We start from the raw sequence: 19,654 nt of genomic DNA on the forward strand, positions 1-19,654 counted from the left end.
ACCTGGTGTAATAGTAATGGAAGTGTACAATACACTTTTAAATAAGGATCAGTAACACTGTTGATGGAATTTTCTATTTGCTGTTTATTGCTGTGAACTTATTTCCATCCACTGTTTTTCTGCATAAATAAATGCATCACGGGTTCTTAGTCCTCTCTGTATAACTCTTCCATCTGCTTGGATCAAAGAGTTTGGGCGAAGGAGGTGAAGTATTGCTGCTTTCTGAATAGACACCTTTGAAGGGGAGTGGTGGGCTGCATTGCACAAGCAAAATAATGTGATGGCACATATAACTGAGTTACTTCTGCCTACTTTTACTGAATAAGCCATTATTTTCTGAGAAGAGGTTTTACTTCAATTAAAATAAGTTGATTTGGCAAAAAAATAAAAATAATAGCAGCAAATACGTGCAAAAAAAGCAAAGCTAATAATGAACGTAGTCTGTAAGTTTGTATACATAAGGCCTGTGGAAATAAATAACATCTTCTGTGATATAATTTATTTGGCTGAAGATGTCCTAATAACCTATACATGGCTTTCAATTTTTGCAGCTATTGAATCCCCTCCCACAATGCCACCAGCATGCAGGTGCATGTACGGAGGAACATGCTATATAGATGAAAGTGGTCTTCCGAAATGCAAGTAAGTCAGTATGTTGTTAGGGTAGTCCTGCATCAGATTGTGCTGATTTAGTCACACAGAACAATTCAAGGCTTTGAAATGTGTTGGAAATGCTTCAGAAGATGATGTACTTTGGCAGCAGTATGTTGGTAATAACAACAGAAAAACACATAGAAGCATAAAAATATCAGCAAATAGTGATGCATCTGTTGGGAAAATGTAATGCAAAAAATGTAAAAAAAAAAAAAAAAATCAATGCATCTATTTGGGGAAAAAAAATCAGGGCAAATCTGTATGAAGAGTAATACACAGTAAATGTAACTTGGAACAGCCACTAGGTGCCACCAATGCGCCACTGAAATCAAATCTTTTGCCTTCAGTGACTAGCCTTTTCTGACTCAGCACTTATTTCCATTTTTAATTCTAAACGGATAGTAGACATTATCTTTACAGTCAGTGAAACATATCATTACTAAGCACAGAGTTAAAATTTATGGCATGTGGATAAATATTACAGAATACAATAATAACACTGAGATCCTAGACTTAAAAGTCAGTCATTCAGCTGTCCTACTTATATTCACAGGTGTTCTTATGGCTACACTGGGAATTATTGTGAAATAGGATTGTCAAAGGGAGTGCCTCCTGGAACAAGTAAGCTTCAAGTATATATTACGCTTGATATTTTGAGCTAAGGATGTGTAATAACTCACGATGATACCTTTGGAAGGCCAAGCTTTTAACTCTCTGGGATCTTTTTTACAGTCAACTATGTTTGCTTGAATGTTTGCTTATTCTTCTGTCTTTGATAGCAGCAGTAGCAGTGCTGTTGACAGTCATACTAATCATTATAATTGGAGTGTTAGCGGTTGGAGGCTTTTTCAACTACAGACGAACAGGCTCTGTTTTACCAGCGCTTCCCAAACTACCAAGGTATGTTTCAAAGGCTACATAGCTGGAATGGCTGAACACTGAAAATATGTATGTGCCTAAGTATTTCTAAAAAATTCACATTGTTTGTCTTATGCCAATTCTGTTGGAATATGGGAAGTACAGTGTTGCAGCAATTTGATTGGATTTTTGATTCCAAGCAGTAACATAGCGGCTGTTGTCAAACTCTTCCACATTCCAAATTAGCTTTTAAATAATGAGAACTAGAGAAAATTGTTTACCTAATCTGGAACTGGATGTTCAGTTCAGAAGGATACAAAAGACTATAGTTACATATGTTTTATTTTGTTTTAAAATTGTGTAAGAAAGACAGGTCTGGCAAAGAGATCTTTTTAACATTGGGGGCTGAGCTCTTCTGCAGTGCTGTATTCACCTGTTTAAAAATACATGGAGCAACTGTAGCGAACCTTTGTTCCTGTGTCTGAGCAATCTGGGCTTTTTGTAGGTTCCTGCACTCCTAACAGTCATAGCATACAGTGAAAACCGTCTTTGTGAAATATAATTTAAAAATATTTGATGTTTTAAATAAAGGAAGATGAAGTAAAATGACTTGTAATGGTTTCAAATAATTTGTTTGGAAAAAGATGTTACAATGTGATGCTTAAAAAATTTTATTTATCTTTAAGCCAGTTATGTGTTTTTAAAGTCATAAAGCTACATCTTCAAAGTCTTTGCACTGATTTCACAGCAGTAACTCTTAAATCAATGTGATTAAATTATTGTAATCAGTCATATAGATGTAGTTATAACTGGTTCCTCACTCAATGACTACACTGAATAAATCAAATTTATGAATTGATGTGGTAAAATTTGGGCAAAATTTTCATGCAAATAAACCCTACAGAACAAAGAGTTCATAAGAGATTTTTAAGCTTCTCACTGAAATTCCCTGCTTTCTGCTTTGCCAAAAGGAAATTTTATGCATCATCAGACAGTGAACAAGTAGAAATTGTAATGCACTGGCTCAAAATTTACTGTTCAACTGTACTTCTTATATAAGTGAGGCCATGTGAAATGGAGAGTTCATTTTTTTCTCTGTGAGGCTTGATTCAGTTTTTGTTTCTCCCATAAATATGCTGTAGTGCTGCCATTGTTAAGTCCCTCTTCAATCTGTTAACTCGTCCATTTACTGCAGAGTTACCTCAGGCTTAGCTGTTACCTTAACATGGGACTTCTCTATATATGAGAATCCTAGACTGAAGTTTTTAAAAATTGAATCAGCTGGTGCCTAGGGGAACCATCTGGTAAAGTGTACACACACAGCACCAGCTGTAGACAAGAGTTTTAGCACAAGCCACCTCCAGTGAGGACACACAAATGGAAACACTATTTCAATCGTGCTGTCTTCCTTCAATTTAGGCAAATTGGGCAAAAGGAATTCAAAGGTTAACTGCAGTGGACGTGTTAGTTGCATAGTTTTGGGAAGTTCCATGCTCAGAGTTCTGGTAGAAGGTCTGCTGTTTAGCTACTCACTACTACCTTTGGCTGCTCCTATTATTTTGAACCTGACAGTGTTCCTGTTCTCGTGTTTGTATTTCTCATGCAAACCTAATGTGTAGATGTGGTCACTGTAAATCTCTATGCAGATTGAACATTTGCATATATGAAAACAGTGTCATTTAGGTATCTTCATGATTTGCATGCATAAACATCTTTAGTATATGTGTTGTCAGAATTATATCCACACATTTGTACAAGCCATTGTAGCTTCATTTTTTATCAGTTTCAATGAATTTGAACTTCTGAGTGAATTTATACATTTGTCTGTAAATCAACATTGAAGTAAGAGTAGTCAAAATGTAGTTAAATTTTGGGGAACTGTAATTTCTTGAGCCTATTTGATGTCTGCATGGGCACATAAAAAGATATTTGTGATCATTCTGAATGGGAAAACAGGTGAGAAGAACTGCTGAACTAATGCTGGAATATAACTGCTGGTGCCGTCGTTAGCTTGCTTATAGCCAGCAATAATTCCAAGTGATATCTGTGGTTTAGAAGGACAACTATAAGAAGTTGTTTTTACAAGCTTCCTTTCTGTATAATATGTTCTTTTTTTTTTCCTTTTTTTTCCTCTTTTTTTTTTTTTTTCAGTTTAAGTAGTCTTGTAAAATCTACTGAAAATGACAATGGGGTAACTTTCCGATCTGGAGCAGATGTGAGCATGGACATAGGAGTCTCTGGTTTTGGAGGAGAATCTGCTATAGACAGAGCAATGCAGATGGTAAGGTTTAATTTGGAAATACCTTTTTTTTTTTTTCCAATTGTGTTCTTCTAATGTCATTTTCTGCTGATAGAGGCAAGTCTTTTATGTAAAAAACATAGTGAGATGATAAATGTGTTCTAGAAAAAGAAACGAACATTAATAGATAATTTCCTGAAATAGATTTTTTTACATTGAAAGCAAGAACAAATGCAGACTGTTCTTAAAAAGATAATGCGACTACCTTTCTCAAGATTTTTATGGTAGAAATTAAATCTATTGCCTGCTTTACTATTTCAGCATATTGTGCGAATATACAGGGAATTAAGTAGGCAATTAAAAATAGTGCAACAAGGAGTTTCTCGAGGGTCTTTGCATTCTGCAGAACAGGTTGAAATATGCAGTTTTCAAATTCAGATTGTATGTGTTGGAAAATTCAGAGGTAAAATTCAGGCCTAACCACAGGATGTACTACTTAGCACAGCAAATTACCAACTTGAACAGTTTCTTATTTTAGCAAGTTAAAGCAAATCAGGTTTAATAATTTGGGGGACATTATCAAGTGTAACTCTGTTTCATCCATGTTTTGTTATACACATCTGAGAAATAGTACGTCTTTGTGTTTCCTATGCTGTATAGTTTTTCTGTGGGAAAAACTATTCCCCATTTTGCCACAGTAAGTACAATGCTTAAAAGATTTTTACTTCTACAAATCAAATCTCAAGTATGTTTGAATAATAAGTGCTTGCTTGCAAAGTATTCACTGGAAACTCCCTCAACTTTTAAAGATAAATTTCAAACTTAATTGACAGTAAATTAACATGAAATGAAACAACGAGCAAAGACAAGCTCATAATATGTGTACATGACCTTTCTCTAGACAAAGAAGCACATTAATTGTTAAAACTAAGCAGCTGTTGTAATGAAACAACCACGTGAACATTTGAGTAAATACAGGGAAAACAGCTTTAGGCTTGAATTACTACCTGAAGTCTTCTTCATGCATGGAAAAACTTTATGGTACTTTCCATTTTTCTGGCCTAATATTAACATATAGTGATGCATTTTTTTACATTGCTAGTAACATTCAGATCTGAATACCAGTTAATTCTACTTAAATGTTATTATTCCACCCTATATATTCAGATTAAAACCAAAAAGTTGTGTAGTTTTCTGGGAAAGAATTCAAAGGGTTTGGTTTATAGCAGCAGAGAACTGCTATATGTTCCTCCTAAAATTTTAATATCACATATGCATAAGTGGATGTTGGAGGGATATTTTTCAGTGTTGCTGTTCTTAGCGAAGCTAGGCTAATATGAGGGAACCAACAGGAGGGTAACTACACAGTAAAGAGGTATACTTAGGTAGTACAAGTGAGGCAGTCATTTGTAGAAGTGAGGCAGGTTTAAAGAACTTGCTGATGTACTGTTCCTGCATTAGTCCCCACTATTCCTGTGATGGGTCTGTGACAAGGGGCAGGGTAAGTGAGCCTGGGTAGGATTTTGTACTTGTTTGCATTACCATTCTACCTGATAATGCTTGACTGGCTTGCCCTGGGTGGCTGCGCCTATGTGGCACTAAATGTTTTCTTACAAAATACTCATGTCAGCACATTTGCCCACCTGCTGTGAGCACTGTAGCTGAGCTCTGTGTTTGACGCTGTGCGTATGAAGTAGGTGCTATCCACGCAATGTTCATACATGGCAAAATATTAATTTATAAGAGATTTGATAAAGAAAAATGTGAAACATTTTATTTCTGATATAAGTCTTGTGTTCTAACTAAGCGGATACATTTCTCCTTTGCCTCAAAAAATATAGCAATCTCTCTGCTGGGACAAAATGAATGAATCCAATTCTCATATACTTCAGATAATGCTTGTTAATTTGTGTGTCAGTTTGAAGCCTCTAAAATTAAATGCTTATTTTGGAATTATGCTTCTTTTGATATTTTCTCCGTGTTGAAGGTGTGATTTATGGGAGTCGTCTTTACTCATCAGCTATTCAACTGTTTTTATTTATTTATTTATTTATTTTTTTCTGTCCAACTAGGGAACAGAGTAGTACTGGATCATTCAATGGTCCATGCTGCTAAGCCAGAAAGTAAAATGGTGGATAGTAACCTAACATTATGCTTTTAATATATGCTAGATTTTGTCTAACCCTTTGTGAAAGTAAACATGGATTTTTGACAGAAATGAAGAATTGGACTAATTAGTTGTTTGTGGGAATACGGATGTGTTTATTGTGCCAGAGTTACTGTTTCTTGTTGTTGTTGATTTGTTTTATCTTCCTAGAATGAAAACTTTGCAGTAGAGTCAGGGAAACAGCCAATCACATTTGAAAATCCAATGTATACAACCAGAGATAGTGGAGCCAGTGGGACCAGTGCAGTTACAGTTGTTCGACCAACACATGTAAGAGAAACTTAGGCTTGCCTTTCACCCTTCATTTTCCTTTTGACCTCCTTTTCTTGTTTGAGGAAAGTTGATTTTTCTTCTTCTCCTACAGGTAACAGCAGTTGGTAGTAAGGAAAATGAAAATTTTGAAAATCCTGTGTATGCCTCTGTAATATCTGCTAGTCAAAAGGAACCTCCTCAGAGTATGGATGCACCTCAGGTAGTATATACGCGTGGTCTAGGGCAGCCTTGTCTGTTTTGTGCTCTAAATCAGAGGAACTGAATTGTTAGGGAAGCTGCATAATAGTTTCTGTTCTGTTCAAATAATCCTATGGAGCTGGCACATGATCTGCATCAAGTCCAACTAATCAGGCTATATTTCCAAGATTTCATGAGCTGGTCAGGAACTAAAAGGAAAGGAATGCAAGCACAGAAGGACCCAGGCCATGCAGTTAAGAATCTGTTGAGATTAAGACCTTCTTTCTGCTTGGCACACCAAGATATTTTGAAGATGATAGATTTGAATGGAGGATTTCCTTTCACTGTCTGTTGTGCTCCGTTTTGAGGGCAGATGCTAGTTTGAAAATTATATTGTAAGGGCTGTAAATTGGCATTGCTCCACAGGAGAAATGATTGTAACTAAGATTTTACTTTGTACTTTCAACAAGAATTTGTAAAACCCTTATGAATTACACCTTGATAGAAGCAGCAGAGTATATTTTTTCTATAAAATGTGAAAATTAAAAAACAATAAAAAGTGCATATTTGCTTAAAACAGTGAAAACAGTTCTTTTTGGTACTGAAAACTGAAATAAGACATTTGGTCGCAATGTACTGTCAATGTTTTTTCGCATTTATTTGTAACTTTATATTTTAAATTAATAGTAAGGGTATTTAGAGCATTTATTTTTTATATTCTTTTAGGATATTTTAACAGTCATGATTAAAGTATTACCTCATCTAGATTATTCATGATTCATGGAAGATACATATTTATGTCTTAGAATCAGTCTGTGCTGATGGTGGCTTGTTTGCAGGACTATCTTCACACCTTGTGCACTTAAAAGTACCTGTGATGAGCTTTGAAATGACAGCTCCTTCAACCTTCAATTGCAGTTTCATGTCCTTCAGTAATTTCTTTCAAGTCAGTTTTTCTCCTCTTTGACCTATTTTTCTGGAATGATAGGCTCTCCTGAATTAATTTAGTCACTTTTGGTCTAGTGCTGTGAATACTAATACAGGTAAAGTAACAATAGCTGATTATCCAGCAGAGAAAAAAGTTGAGCCTCATGCGTAGTCCATCTTTTGATGTCTGTTGGATTGCAGCGGATGCATTATGTAACCATTTTGTTTTCCTTCCTACTTCCTGTCATATTTAAAATGTACATTCTTTGGGAAGATGCCTTGTAAGAAAAAAAAACACAACTCATTTCATTTGAGGTCTCAATGCTCTTTCAAATAGATAATCAATAGTAAAGGATAATGTAGACTAAATGAGAGGTCACTTGAATGACATAGCGCAGTATTTAAAGAGGTATCCTAGAACACTAAAGCATAGTATGACTTAAAGTTTACTATATAAATATAATTTATATAATTTGATAATAAAAAATGAATTTATTTTTCGTTTGCTAGAAACATCTGTTGAATAATGTAGTGAGGCTGGTTGACTAGTGAGAAAGTAGAAGCTGTCTATATTATTGTGGTATAAATGAATATTTTAAATATTAGTTGTGGCCTCTCATACTTTTTGTGATGAGTCTCTGAAGCGGTTGAAATAAATGAGATTCATACTTATATCTGCAGAAAAAGGGTTCTAGACCATGGACCTTTTCTCTTGCACATACGTTTTATCATACTAAAGATTGCTACAACTCAAAGAAACTTGAGCAGGCCTTGAAATATTTAAAGGAGTGCAATTAATTAAAATTACATGTCCATATGAGAACATCCAGCTGAAATCACCAAGTTAGCAGACAAGGAAGGTGAAATCTGTCAACTGTGCTGTCATTTTGCTGAGAAACTGAGAGAAAAAATGTATAAAGCTCTAATAATTTTTATGTTTCAGGAATCAAAGTGGAGTTTCTTCAAGAGAAAAATGAAACAAAACACTAATTTTGAAAACCCAATATATGCAGAGGTATTCCTTAATATTGTATAATGCTATTTTTCAGCTAATGTACTGCAGGACTTCATTCTTGCTTTTAGAGGATAAAGGATATGGGTAGATTCTGTTGCTAAGTGAAGCAGAATAGACATTCCAGCCCAGGTCAAGATGGTACTGAAGTGGTTTTGAGAGAAAAAAATATCAAGTCTTGTGCAAAATGAGGTTCTCAGCGGGCAGCACAGCTGCATTGCCCACCTCTCGGCCTTCCCAGCCCAAGCACGGTGACCACCTCCTGCTCCAGGATCTCTCATGCTGGTTTCCACTTGTGGGTGCATTGTAGTACAGCTCAGAGTCCCAGCACAAGTAAAAGACTGTTGTACTACTGGGGATAAAGTGTCTAGTGCCCTCTCAGTCCTGGATTCAGCATAGCACAAAAATTGAATGGCTCTGCATGCTGCAACCCTGCTTCCATAACAGCCCAATTTTTTCCATCCATGCAGTCAAAGGAGCCAGTTCTTTTAAGATGTTATGCCAGCTAGTGCTATGTGTGCTGGAGGAATTCTCCCATGGCTGGGTATGAAGACTTTAAGTTCTACCGACTTGATCCAGTAATTTCAGTCTTTTTCATCTTACAGTTAAAAATTTACAGAAGGCCTAAATGACTTAAGAACCTCAGTCGCACAGTCATGTGACTAAAACTTAGCTGCATCTTATGGAAAATTTGGGTTTCTAATGATGCCCAAACAAGATGAGAGAGTTCAGGAAGCCAGAGGATTTACTTCCCCAAAGCTAAGAAGTTTGTAAATAATGATTTACAAACAGTAGTACTGCTAGCGTTGTCTACACTCAGGTATGTGCATATAGACAAATCGAGTTACTCCTGACATTAACCATTAAAACAGAAGTGGCAGTGTGCAGAGTAAGTTTGGAGTAGCTTATCTCCTCAGCTGTACCTTCTGAGGTGGAATTAGCATTTGACTTTTTTTTTACAGGTGGTGACTTGCAGAAATAACATATACTGTGACACTTCAGCTAAATATTTGAATAGTTAGTTGACATTTCTGAAAGTTAAGGCTGGATATTTTGTACATTAGAATGTAAACTTTGATTTTATGATTATTGTTTCAGATGGAAAAGGAACGGCAACAGGACACAGAACATGTCCCTCCTCCCTCTCCTTCACTGCCTCCCAAGATTACTCTGAAGAGAGACCAGCCATTAGCTTATACAGCAACAGAGGATACATTTAAAGACACAGCCAATCTTGTTAAAGAGGACTCTGTTGTGTAAGTAGGTAACTGTTTTAGGGAAAATGAGACACATCCATTTGCACATATATTTTTTTATAAACAGAAGAGTAAGGTTCACATTCAAATGCTTTATAAAAACACATGCATCTTTTAGTCAGTGGCTGGAGATGTATGTTGAAACTATGCCTTGTTTTTTGACAAAATTGCCAATTGCTATTTTTATGAACAATTATCATGATGTACTATATGTATATCTTTGCACTGAAGCTGTCTGAAAGTAATGTTATAAATATATTGTACATTTGTAAATTTTTCAAAGATTATCTTGATTGTTGATGTTCCCAGTAGAAATCTGTATGAAATTGGTTGCATTTTTAGGGATAAATTCATTATATAAAGGTTTAAACTAAAAATACAAAGTGAATATAGGAGCATTACTGATCTACGGGACCTTTTGAATATATAATGGCACCTTTTAAAACTTCTACTGGTGCTCTGGGCATGTTTACCGCCTGTTTAATTTACTACTGATGTAGAAATGGGTGTCTCTGTTTATCTAAACAAAAGATGGAAAAGTCAATGCAGCATCATTATGCTGAGTAATTACCTGTGCAAAATGTTGTTCCTACAGTATTTTAACTGCCTGGGATAAAACAATTTCCTCTCAATCCATAAGACATACTTTTCCTCTAGGTTCCCATTAAAACCATTCCATTAATAGTGTTCTTAAAAAGATTTGATATATTTAGATTTTAGTGTCATGAGTATGTAATTTAATGAGATTCTCTCCTGATCATCAGTGGAATAGCATTGTTCTTAGCTGGAGTCTCTGGAAGTCATTTGTACTATTAAATGAAGTAGCTAGATTTCTATAACAGCTTATTTCCAAACAGCAAAATACAAAAGATACTGCTTCATTTAAGAAATGATTCATTTTTTTTAATGTGAAAGTTTAATTTTATTGACTATTTATTTCCTGAGGTGGACATTAATAGAAAGGGAAACAATTTCTACTAATGCAGTCTTTGTAGTTATCTGCTTATTTCCATAACCTTCTATCAGTATATGCTGTATGTCTTACCAGTTTTTCTATTAACTAGGCAAGGTAGTTTCCACAGCATGAACTATTTGAGGAAATTTTGAGTACCACAGCAGGAACACGTTATTTGGCATTCCTGGCTAGTTACTCATATAATTTGAAGATTCCTAAATTACAATCATTGAGACTTCTGCTATTTGATTGCTTTATGTCCGAGTTCTCAAAATATATACTATTTCTAATTAGAATGCTTCTAATTATTTTGTAATGTACTTTGATTAGAAAAGACAACTGGAAAATTATGCTGCTGAATAAATTTAATAAATGTATTATTTTATCATATCCCTATTCCATACTTTTTTGTCAATGCTCTATGTACTTTTGTTAGTCCGGGGACTATAGACAGAGCTTTTTTTTTTCCCTGTAAGAATTTTAACTTCTCAGATGTGGAAGAAAATCATTCTTGGGAAACTCTAAAGGTAGGTAGTATGTAAATTTGATCCTTTAATATACTTTATAGCAATTGATTCCTAAACTTTAACTGGGCCTCTTCCACTCAGAAGTGTACCACAATGTATTCATCTGAGTATGTAAATTTTTGTTGTTGTTTTTCAACAGAAACTTTAGATTCTAGCCCTCGCTTAATTTATTTTTCCCTTATGGCTAATCCCTGGCTGAATTCCTGAATTTTGGACTCATTCTGTTGTTTGAAAGAAGGCCAATTTTTAGAGTTTTCAGCGCATCTGTAATTGGCCCCTATAGGGCTGATAAATTATAATGCTTAATTTTTTTTCAATGTACATTTCTCTACAGCTGTCAGGCCAGGCAGAGAGAACTATAACTGCAGATATTTGTCATGCCAAGAGGTAAAATAATTTTTTTCTTGAAGTCATTTGCTAGAGAATAGAACCTCAATGAAATACTTAAACAGTACTAAACTGTTTTTATATTCTGACCCTTTCTTGCATGTGCTAACACACATGCAGGTGCCCTGCCCCCCAGTACACACACTCAGAGTGATGAAACTGCTTTTCTTACATTTGGTGTTCTGACCTGCACATGGTATTTTTGTAAGCTTAATTGAATTGCACATTAATGATTAATCACTAACGCAGATCTTTAGCAAATAAAACCTTTACCCCTTCAATTTTCAAATGTCCAGGAACACCACCATGTCAGCCTCTGGCCAGGAGTTTAACAGGTAGAAATAGTGTACAAGAGGCACAGTAACTTCAACTGCTGTTTTACCGTTCTGAACACACTCTTTGTACAGTCAAACTAATTGGCTGTAGCATACACTAATGACCTGTTTCATCTAATTGGTGAAATAATTATCCTTTTAACTTACAAAGCACATTGAGGATGAAAGAAACGTAAATGTATATTTATTTTAATATTTCCCCCATAAACTATACTAATACTAGGAATAAGTATTAAAAATACAAGTAGTAAAATATAAGTATTGCTCTGTTTGGATAAAATAGTTTGTGTTTCTATCTCTGAACAGTTGAACAGTCAGGTGCTTAGATGTGGTCAAATTCTGCAACTGTAATTTTTGGAATATGTTGCAATAGCTGGGCTTTGTTACTATTTGATTTGATTTCTTGTATTCAGAAGCTTGTGAAGTTTAGCAACTATTGAATATGACCATGACCAAATGCCATAAAATAGATGATTGTCTGAGTAAATAATGTTCTGTAAGGTACAAGTATAAGATGTATGTTCTGAAAGGCCAGTGGACCAGTGTTTTATTTCAAATTCACTAGAAACCTGTATGTTGATGAAGTCTACTTGAAAAGCAGATTTTTTTTTTTAATAAGAAAAAGCACATCAAATGTTTTGTTGGGTGAGTAGTACTAACCAGCTTTGTAGCTGAATATTATATGAATGTATATACTTCAGATGTATCACTTCTGAGCACAAAAAAGTAAATTTACAAGTCGATCTCCAAACTCAGGAATTTCTGGGAAGTAGGGAAAAGAAGTGTTCTCTGAAGGGAATTTAAGCAGCTTAGTAACTGATAAAGAGGAGGACAACTAGTTTTAACAGGATTAAGTTATTTCTATAAATTTGATGCTAGTTCAATGCTAAATGTTGATTAGAACTCCAGGGACTAAACTCCCACTAGCTGTTCGAGTTGGAAACATCATAGAGAGTAGCATGTCAGATAAACAGCATTGGGCATAGGAGACAAACAGCCAAAAGAACTTTGCATCCCATCCAGCTTCATATCATGTCCTGGGGTACTTTGCAATCAGGGCATGTTCCATGCATTTTATGACCTTAGAAATATCAGAGTTGCACAGTCTTTTCACTGATGATCTTTGAGCTTTTCTATCTGCAAAGAAGAAAATAAACCTGGAAGTATTTATTCAGCGTTCTCTGTGAGAGGATTCTTTACATTTATAGGTTTGGCAACAGCTTCTGTAGATGGATAATGAAGGTTGCTTTAAACTACTGGCTTAAATACTCAGAGAGGTACAGCTACAGCAGAGCAGAGACCAGCAAGTGCTACAAAATACCCAAGAACCAGGTAAACAGAAACCTCTGTGGTCCCAGTTGTGAGCCAGATCTTTCCTACTGTAAGTGCAGCTGAAATTTTTAGCTCTCAGTAAGTCATAAACTTAATGTACAATCATACCAATTAACTCCCCCTGCCCTCTGACATTCTGCCTCTAAGTACCTCAGAACTAAGGAAGGTAGTGGGTCATCTCACTGGTCTCCTAGCGAAACTAACAGAACAGGCCTCATCTACCACACACATATTCCAGAACAATGAGTTCCTAACAGAAATTTGTGAAATCCAGCAAATGTTCACCGCATTACAAAGTGGTTGAGGTCAGAAGAGACATCCAGAGGTCATAAAACCAAAACCCAAAACCCTTCTTGAGTCGGGCCACCCAGAGCAGGTTGCCCAGGATTATGTCCAGGTGGCTTTTGTAGTCTGCAAGGAGGAGACTACACAACCTCTCTGCGCAACCCCTCCCAGTGCTCTGTCATCGAACAGAAAACCTGTTTTCTGATGTTCAGTTGGAACCTCCTGTGTTCCAGTTTGTCCTATCTTGTCCTGTCACTGGGCACCATGGAAAACAGCCAGGCTTCATCCTCTTTGCACTTTCCCTTCAGGTATGTATAGACATTAATGATACACCCCTGAGCCTTCATACAGCCCTTTTTGTACTTACATTCAGAAAAGTATTTTTCTCTATAGGTGTCCCTAATATCAGGAGTCAACCTGTTCCAAAGTCTTGAGAGGTCTCTACATGATAATCTGAATTAACTACTCCTGAGTTAAAGAAACTGTACTCAACAATGCTTACTTTCACTCCAAAATGCTGAGTCTGTATCCTAGAAGAAGAAAAAAATACAATAACCATCCCTGAATAATGGCATAACCGTTAAACATGTAAGTTGAAAGTCTGTCACATAAATTAATATTTGAGACTTTGGTTCTTGTCTTCAAATGTCAGAGCAATTTTATGAGATGTTTAAATTAGCTTCATAATGCACTACCTATCACTGTAAAAGCACAGGAGGTAATTAACTATGAGAAATAGCAGTGTTAAGTAGATATACAACTTTTCTGTGTGATCTCTTTTGGACTGTTGCAAAGGATGCAACAGCCACCTCCCTCTGAACATTGTATTATCAAACTAAAGCTTTGTCTATTTCTTCTATTTCAGCTTCCAGCAGAAGCAGATTATTAAAGTGCTTGGGAAAAAGTAAAGGTGAGCAAAATTTTCAGTTGGGTTTGAACTTTATTCTGCATTTTATGGTGAAATGGCTATGGTTAAATGGTTAAGTGTTAGCGCAGTAAGGTCAGTACGCTTCTGGTAGTCTGGTTCCCTCTGTGTAGTATGAATTACAGTGTGACTCCGTCAGAACAAAAATGGCCTCTCTGTCCTGTCAGACAACTTCAGAGACCCAGGCAGCCGGGTTCTAAAGCATGGCAAAGGAATGGACCATGTGTACGTTAGCCTTTAGTTTATATTCTGTTAGGTTAGGGCATATGTTTTCTTTATATAAGCATTCCTAATTGTTTGCAAACAGCTTTCTTAGACCCTGTGAAGACTTGGCCTGTTGAGCTATGCCTCAGCCATCCCAAGGCAGTACAACACGTTTCAGTGAAGGCTGCTCAGCGTAATTTTCAGAAGTACATTTGATAATCTGATTGCTAGAAATGATGTGTAAGGGAATTATGAACTGATTATAAAACTTTGTTAAATGGGAGGAAAGAGTACTCTATTACTGAAACCATGTGAAGATCTAAGGCTTTCTGGTCACCGCTGTTTTGTAAAAATGCTAGTATTATATGTAATGGTACTGAGGTTCTTGAACCAACAGTAGGGGAAAGGGAACTGAATTGCCAGCTCTGCACAAATGCATTTATCAGTGCATGTGTGGTGAGACAACAGCTAATTTTCCCTAATTGCTGCATGAGCATATTTCATGAATTAATAGACTTGTAGTAATGTAGTAATGTTGTGATAAGACAGTAGCAGGCCAAGTGCAAAGTAACTGTTTATGTTTACATCAGACTTGGAATGAACTCCCCAGGAAGAGAGCTGCAAAATGAAGCCAGAGTGACTGGGTTATCTTTGGGTTAGTTTCAGAACTGATTTGACAGGGACAATCCATGCACAGAAGTGGAGGGAGTATAGAAAGCCATCACTGTGCTTTGAGAGCATAAAAAGACAACTCAGGGCCTTCAGGGTAGGACCAGCAGAAAAGGATTGACATTGAAGACTGCAGTGTCTGAGAATCAGACCCCTGCTGTGAAATCAAATGTCTTCTCCAAGGCACCTAGGCTTGCCAGATGGGATACCTGTGGTGTCCCTGTGGTTTGATTGTGGAGTTGAAGAGCTTGAAAAAGGGTCTTGCATACCTCAGCAGCTTGGAAGAGCTCAGAGATCTGAGAGTATGTATCAGAACCACAACACCAGGCTGCTAATAATTATTACCATGATTGTATGCTACTAAATTTATTTTAAAAAACGAATTCAAACAGGCTCCAGTGAGAGATATGTGCATGTATACTTCTGTAATCCTTAGGCAGAAAATGCAACATGTCTAAGGTCCTCGTGCATCATGTATGTATATCTGGTAATTTAGCATATACCAAGCAGCCTATAAACACTAAGTACAGCTTGCCCAGGAAACTCGGAGTGTCCGACCAGGCTATCTGGTTGATTTACTTTTGTATATGCAGTGGATTCATGTGATTGATAGCTGCATGCTAGAGATTTGTCCAGGTTAGGCACAGTGTGGTTTCTTGGTGGCTCTGTTCATAGCACTGGAGATTGAAATCCCAAACAAGTGCCCAACACCCTTTTCTTTTACTTTCCCTCTTTAGACAAGATTTCTAGAGAGAAAATAGAAGTGGCAAACATATAGTCACCCTTCCTCAGCACGTTTGGAATCCATTCTTGGATTCATGCATATAATTCTAAGTACTCACTGTAAGATGTCAGAGAAAGCTTCCATGCCCCATTTGGACAGGCTGTAGCCACCTCCTACAAATGCCATGAGGCCTTTGGCATTCATTAGATTGACTACTGTTCCCTTATTTTTTTTCAAAAGTGGTAGAAGCTTGAACATGGTTTCAATCAATCCCAGTAGATTAATGTTCAGCACTGAGTGGAAGTCATCAATTCTCAGCCAGTCAGTGGATGCCATAGGTGTTCTTCTTCAGCATTGCTCACCAAGCCAACAAGCCCTACGAGGATTCCAAAATCATTTATTTTCTGTATGTGGTGATATCTTACCTTAGGGTTTCATATGTAGTATTGGGAGCCAAACACATGCTCTGCAAAAACTTCAGTGAGATGAATACAGCTGTCTGGGGCCTGATTGTAAATGTCTAAATCTACTCTGTACACTTGGCAAAATTTCCAATGATCTTAGGCAATGACTCTAAAAGAATATGGGTAAAATATTAAAGGAAGATGTTTTCAGTTGGAGATATAGGAGTTCAGTTGGAGATATAGGCCACTGTACTGGGTCTATTATCCACTGAAGTATGTGGGCTCCTAATGTGCACTTCTTGTGAAAACTGAAGAGTGTAGCTAAAAGTGGAAAGGCTGATTTTCCTGGTTGGGGTCTAAAGGTCTAAACTAAACATGCAGAATTAGTCAATACTTCTAAAAATATTAGCTTAACCCTGTGTATTGATAATGTTGCTTTACTACCTTATAAATTACTTGAGGAGCTTTAGATAAATAGTGACGCTTCTGAGAGGACAGCCTGTGCCTGGAAGGAGAGGCTGAAGGTTCAGAGCTCAGTCTCCGTAGAGGGTGTCAGAAGGAGGTGACAAAGTTAGCAGTGCTTACCCTGACCGGGAACGTGTCGCTGGAAGCAGGGACCTGCGGAGGATCAGCAACGTTGAGGAGGTAAGCTCAAATTACTATTTTGATCATTTGATCTTGCCTTCATTTGTTGCATTCAAGGATGGTCTGGAACTTTGCATGATGAGGGGAGAGAGTCGTATTGGTTGAAGATACTGTTTTTTGCTGTTTCAGCTACTTAATTAATGAGCTTATTGAATATTTGATACAACTGCATGGCACAGCTGGTAGTTGCAGTGCCTTGACCCCCTTTAGCTGTCCTTAACAATATCCGGTCTGAGCTGTCGGCACTAAGAAAAAAACGTGTGTATTGTGACAATCGAATATATTTACCATGCAGATCTTTTATCACCATGTGCCAAAACCAGAACTTAGGCCATGCCTTTTAACTCCACTCATGGGTATCCAGAGACAAGCTCTTCCTTTGTTCTAGACAAGTGCTCAGAGATGCATGACAGCAGTATGAAGACCTACCTGTGTAACAACTCTAAGAAAACTGGCTGAAATGGCAAGCATTTAGATGTTACAGGTAGTGCAGTTGCTATTGTGTGCATTACAAAAATCAGACTAATTCAGCTATGCAAAAACACTATTTGGCTTGCTACAGGAGTGGTGAAAGAGCCCTGTGCCAGCTGTTTTTAATTGGGTGAGCTAGTTTTATTGCCAAGAAAGTTCATTCTAGTACAAGTTAGCACCCTCCCCCTGACAAGATTCTTCAACTGCACCAACAAGAGTCTGAAAAACACACCAGGGAATGATCTAGTTTGAATAGCTAGATTTTGAGGCAACCTGTTGGCAAAAGTGTGGGTAAGCCCAGAAACGTTGCTGAAGAGAATCTTTTTGAACTGAGAAGTGGCAGAACTGAAGAGTGAATGTGTTTTATCAGTAAGAGGACAAACTCTGCGGGTAACAGAGAGGCTCCAGAACTCTTAGGTAGACCAGGTTTGGTTATACTGCATTATTTTTCTGGGAACTGACCTTGCCACGTACCCTTGCCAGCAGTCTCCTCTATCACAAATACCACAGCTCTGGTGAATGCTGCTGGAGTCAGCCCAGTCCATGTTCACTGTCTTTAGGGAGAGTGAGGAGCAGGACCATAGCTCTTGGCCTCTCTTTCTGTGACACATGCAGCAGTGACACAAAATTCCCTTTTGTCAAGCCATTTTGCCAGTGCACTTCCAAGTCTGGTGTCACGGCCTGTTCTGAAGACACACTTTCCACTCAGGTTTCTCACTCTGTACTGTCTCTGATGAGCCAGTAAATGACAAGAGAAAGTACAGAAGCCAAAATTGCTATGTGCAGTGAGTCTGAAAGTGAGAGCTATTAGCAAATAAGTTAGTGATCTGGAAATGCAATGAAGTAAACATGCTTGGCCAATCCACCAACTTCCTTAGACCGAGTTCCCGTAAGGGGCTTTGTTTCTGGTTGCAGCCCTTCCAGCTCACTGTAAGTTAGAGGAGAGCAGGCGTTAGGAGCTTTGGCGCAATGTAATTGTAATCCATGAATAATACATGCCTTGACAAAACCTTCTCCTGACCTCCTTTTCAACAGTTTTCTACTGTTTGCAAGTTTTACTTGCCAATCTTCCTAGTCAGCTTCATCCTCTCAGGATATTTCAGTTGGAAAGGAATGACTGCATCAGTTCTCAGAGTAGTGTCTGGTGGTGGCTCTTTTTTTGTGAACTCTGGCAATTATTTGTGCTAATACTGGAAAGAGAGGAATTCTTTCGGGAAGAAGGACAATTCTCTTTGACTGTCTGTATGATGCCACCCAGTCTGCTTTTCTAATCTGTAGCATGGAAGCAGACTGAGCCCGAGAATGACCAGAAAAGCCGAAGCTGTAATGGTGGGTCTGCAGACTAATTTGTTCTGTGATTTGTGTTGTGTGACGGTGACCCATTTGCTCTCTGCTCCTTAGACAAAAGAGACATTGGGACAGTCTCTGAGCCTTCTGTCTCCTTCCTCATTCCCTGTCTAGTGCTGGTACAGAGTGAAGTAGAATATATTACATGGGAACTGTTTTTGCATAAATAAATGGGGAAGTGCATGGAGATGCTGCCCTCAAAAAAGCACTGAGAGAACACAAGGTTTCCTGACTCAGGTGAGGAAGATACTGTTTGCTTATTACAAAGAGTTCTGATAAGTGTAGAATACAGTTCTTGCCATTGGAAAATCTTCATGATTGATTATTGTCTTTCTATTTGTACTTTTGCTTTGTGCAAGAATTTAACTAAATTCATTAGAACCCATATGTATGGGAAGGCTGGTCAGTGTCTTCCAGACATTCTGCCAAAGAGAAACTTTTGTACAGGTGCTGAGCAGTCACTTAGGCTGTAGTTGCCTACATACATGTACAGGTGCAGACACGATTGTATTCAAAGAATGAACTGATATAGTAAAACAAAGGAAATTATGATTATTTTTAAATCCTGCAAATACTCTAACAGGAAGGGGTGTTTTTTTACGTTTTTCTGTAACTCACAGATGTCTGAAGTTAAGCATTCATTTGGCTGATTTTTGTGTGACATCCTTCCTACCTTAAAACATGAATGGTAAAGGAAACTCACTGTATTAGGTCTGGTTGCTAGAGTCCTTCTAGTGTTCTTGATCCTACTGAGTTAGTGAAGTGATCTGGGTTTATTTTGATTTTAAATTCCACCATCATCTAATCAAGTAGGAGTGGACAGAGTCTCAGAACCTGATAGTGAATGAATGTTGGACTCATTAAATAATGACATCAGACAC

At 37.3% G+C, this 19,654-nt stretch overlaps 2 protein-coding genes and 1 pseudogene across 15 annotated transcripts in view; 2 read left to right on the forward strand and 1 right to left on the reverse strand.

The window, feature by feature from the left end:
* Positions 1–10,908, forward strand: part of LRP2 (LDL receptor related protein 2) — a 119,197-nt gene extending 108,289 nt beyond the window's left edge. For 5 of the 8 annotated variants that reach the window (XM_048061353.2, XM_066999509.1, XM_066999511.1 and 2 more), the window contains 8 exons: positions 552–642; positions 1,208–1,275; positions 1,434–1,554; positions 3,664–3,793; positions 6,069–6,188; positions 6,283–6,390; positions 8,239–8,310; positions 9,406–10,908. In XM_048061353.2, coding sequence (XP_047917310.1) covers positions 552–642; positions 1,208–1,275; positions 1,434–1,554; positions 3,664–3,793; positions 6,069–6,188; positions 6,283–6,390; positions 8,239–8,310; positions 9,406–9,567 — 872 coding nt within the window. In that variant the 3' untranslated portion in view covers positions 9,568–10,908. The remainder of the gene's footprint in view (positions 1–551; positions 643–1,207; positions 1,276–1,433; positions 1,555–3,663; positions 3,794–6,068; positions 6,189–6,282; positions 6,391–8,238; positions 8,311–9,405) is intronic. The other 3 variants (XM_048061355.2, XM_066999508.1, XM_066999510.1) reach the window with 1 other exon arrangement.
* Positions 10,909–11,379: 471 nt separating this feature from the next.
* The window catches only part of ABCB11 (ATP binding cassette subfamily B member 11), a 69,451-nt gene continuing 61,176 nt past the window's right edge, over positions 11,380–19,654 (forward strand). For 6 of the 7 annotated variants that reach the window (XM_066999519.1, XM_066999520.1, XM_066999521.1 and 3 more), the window contains exons 1-5: positions 11,380–11,432; positions 12,976–13,099; positions 13,778–13,972; positions 14,250–14,294; positions 16,772–16,955. The gene's annotated coding sequence lies outside the window, so the exon portion shown is untranslated. The remainder of the gene's footprint in view (positions 11,433–12,975; positions 13,100–13,777; positions 13,973–14,249; positions 14,295–16,771; positions 16,956–19,654) is intronic. The other variant, XM_013171430.3, reaches the window with a different exon arrangement.
* Positions 11,397–19,437, reverse strand: LOC106029830 (retinol dehydrogenase 7-like; annotated as a pseudogene).

This window comes from Anser cygnoides, chromosome 6 (assembly GCF_040182565.1).
Source record: "Anser cygnoides isolate HZ-2024a breed goose chromosome 6, Taihu_goose_T2T_genome, whole genome shotgun sequence".
In the NCBI taxonomy this organism is placed as follows: Eukaryota; Metazoa; Chordata; class Aves; order Anseriformes; family Anatidae; genus Anser; species Anser cygnoides.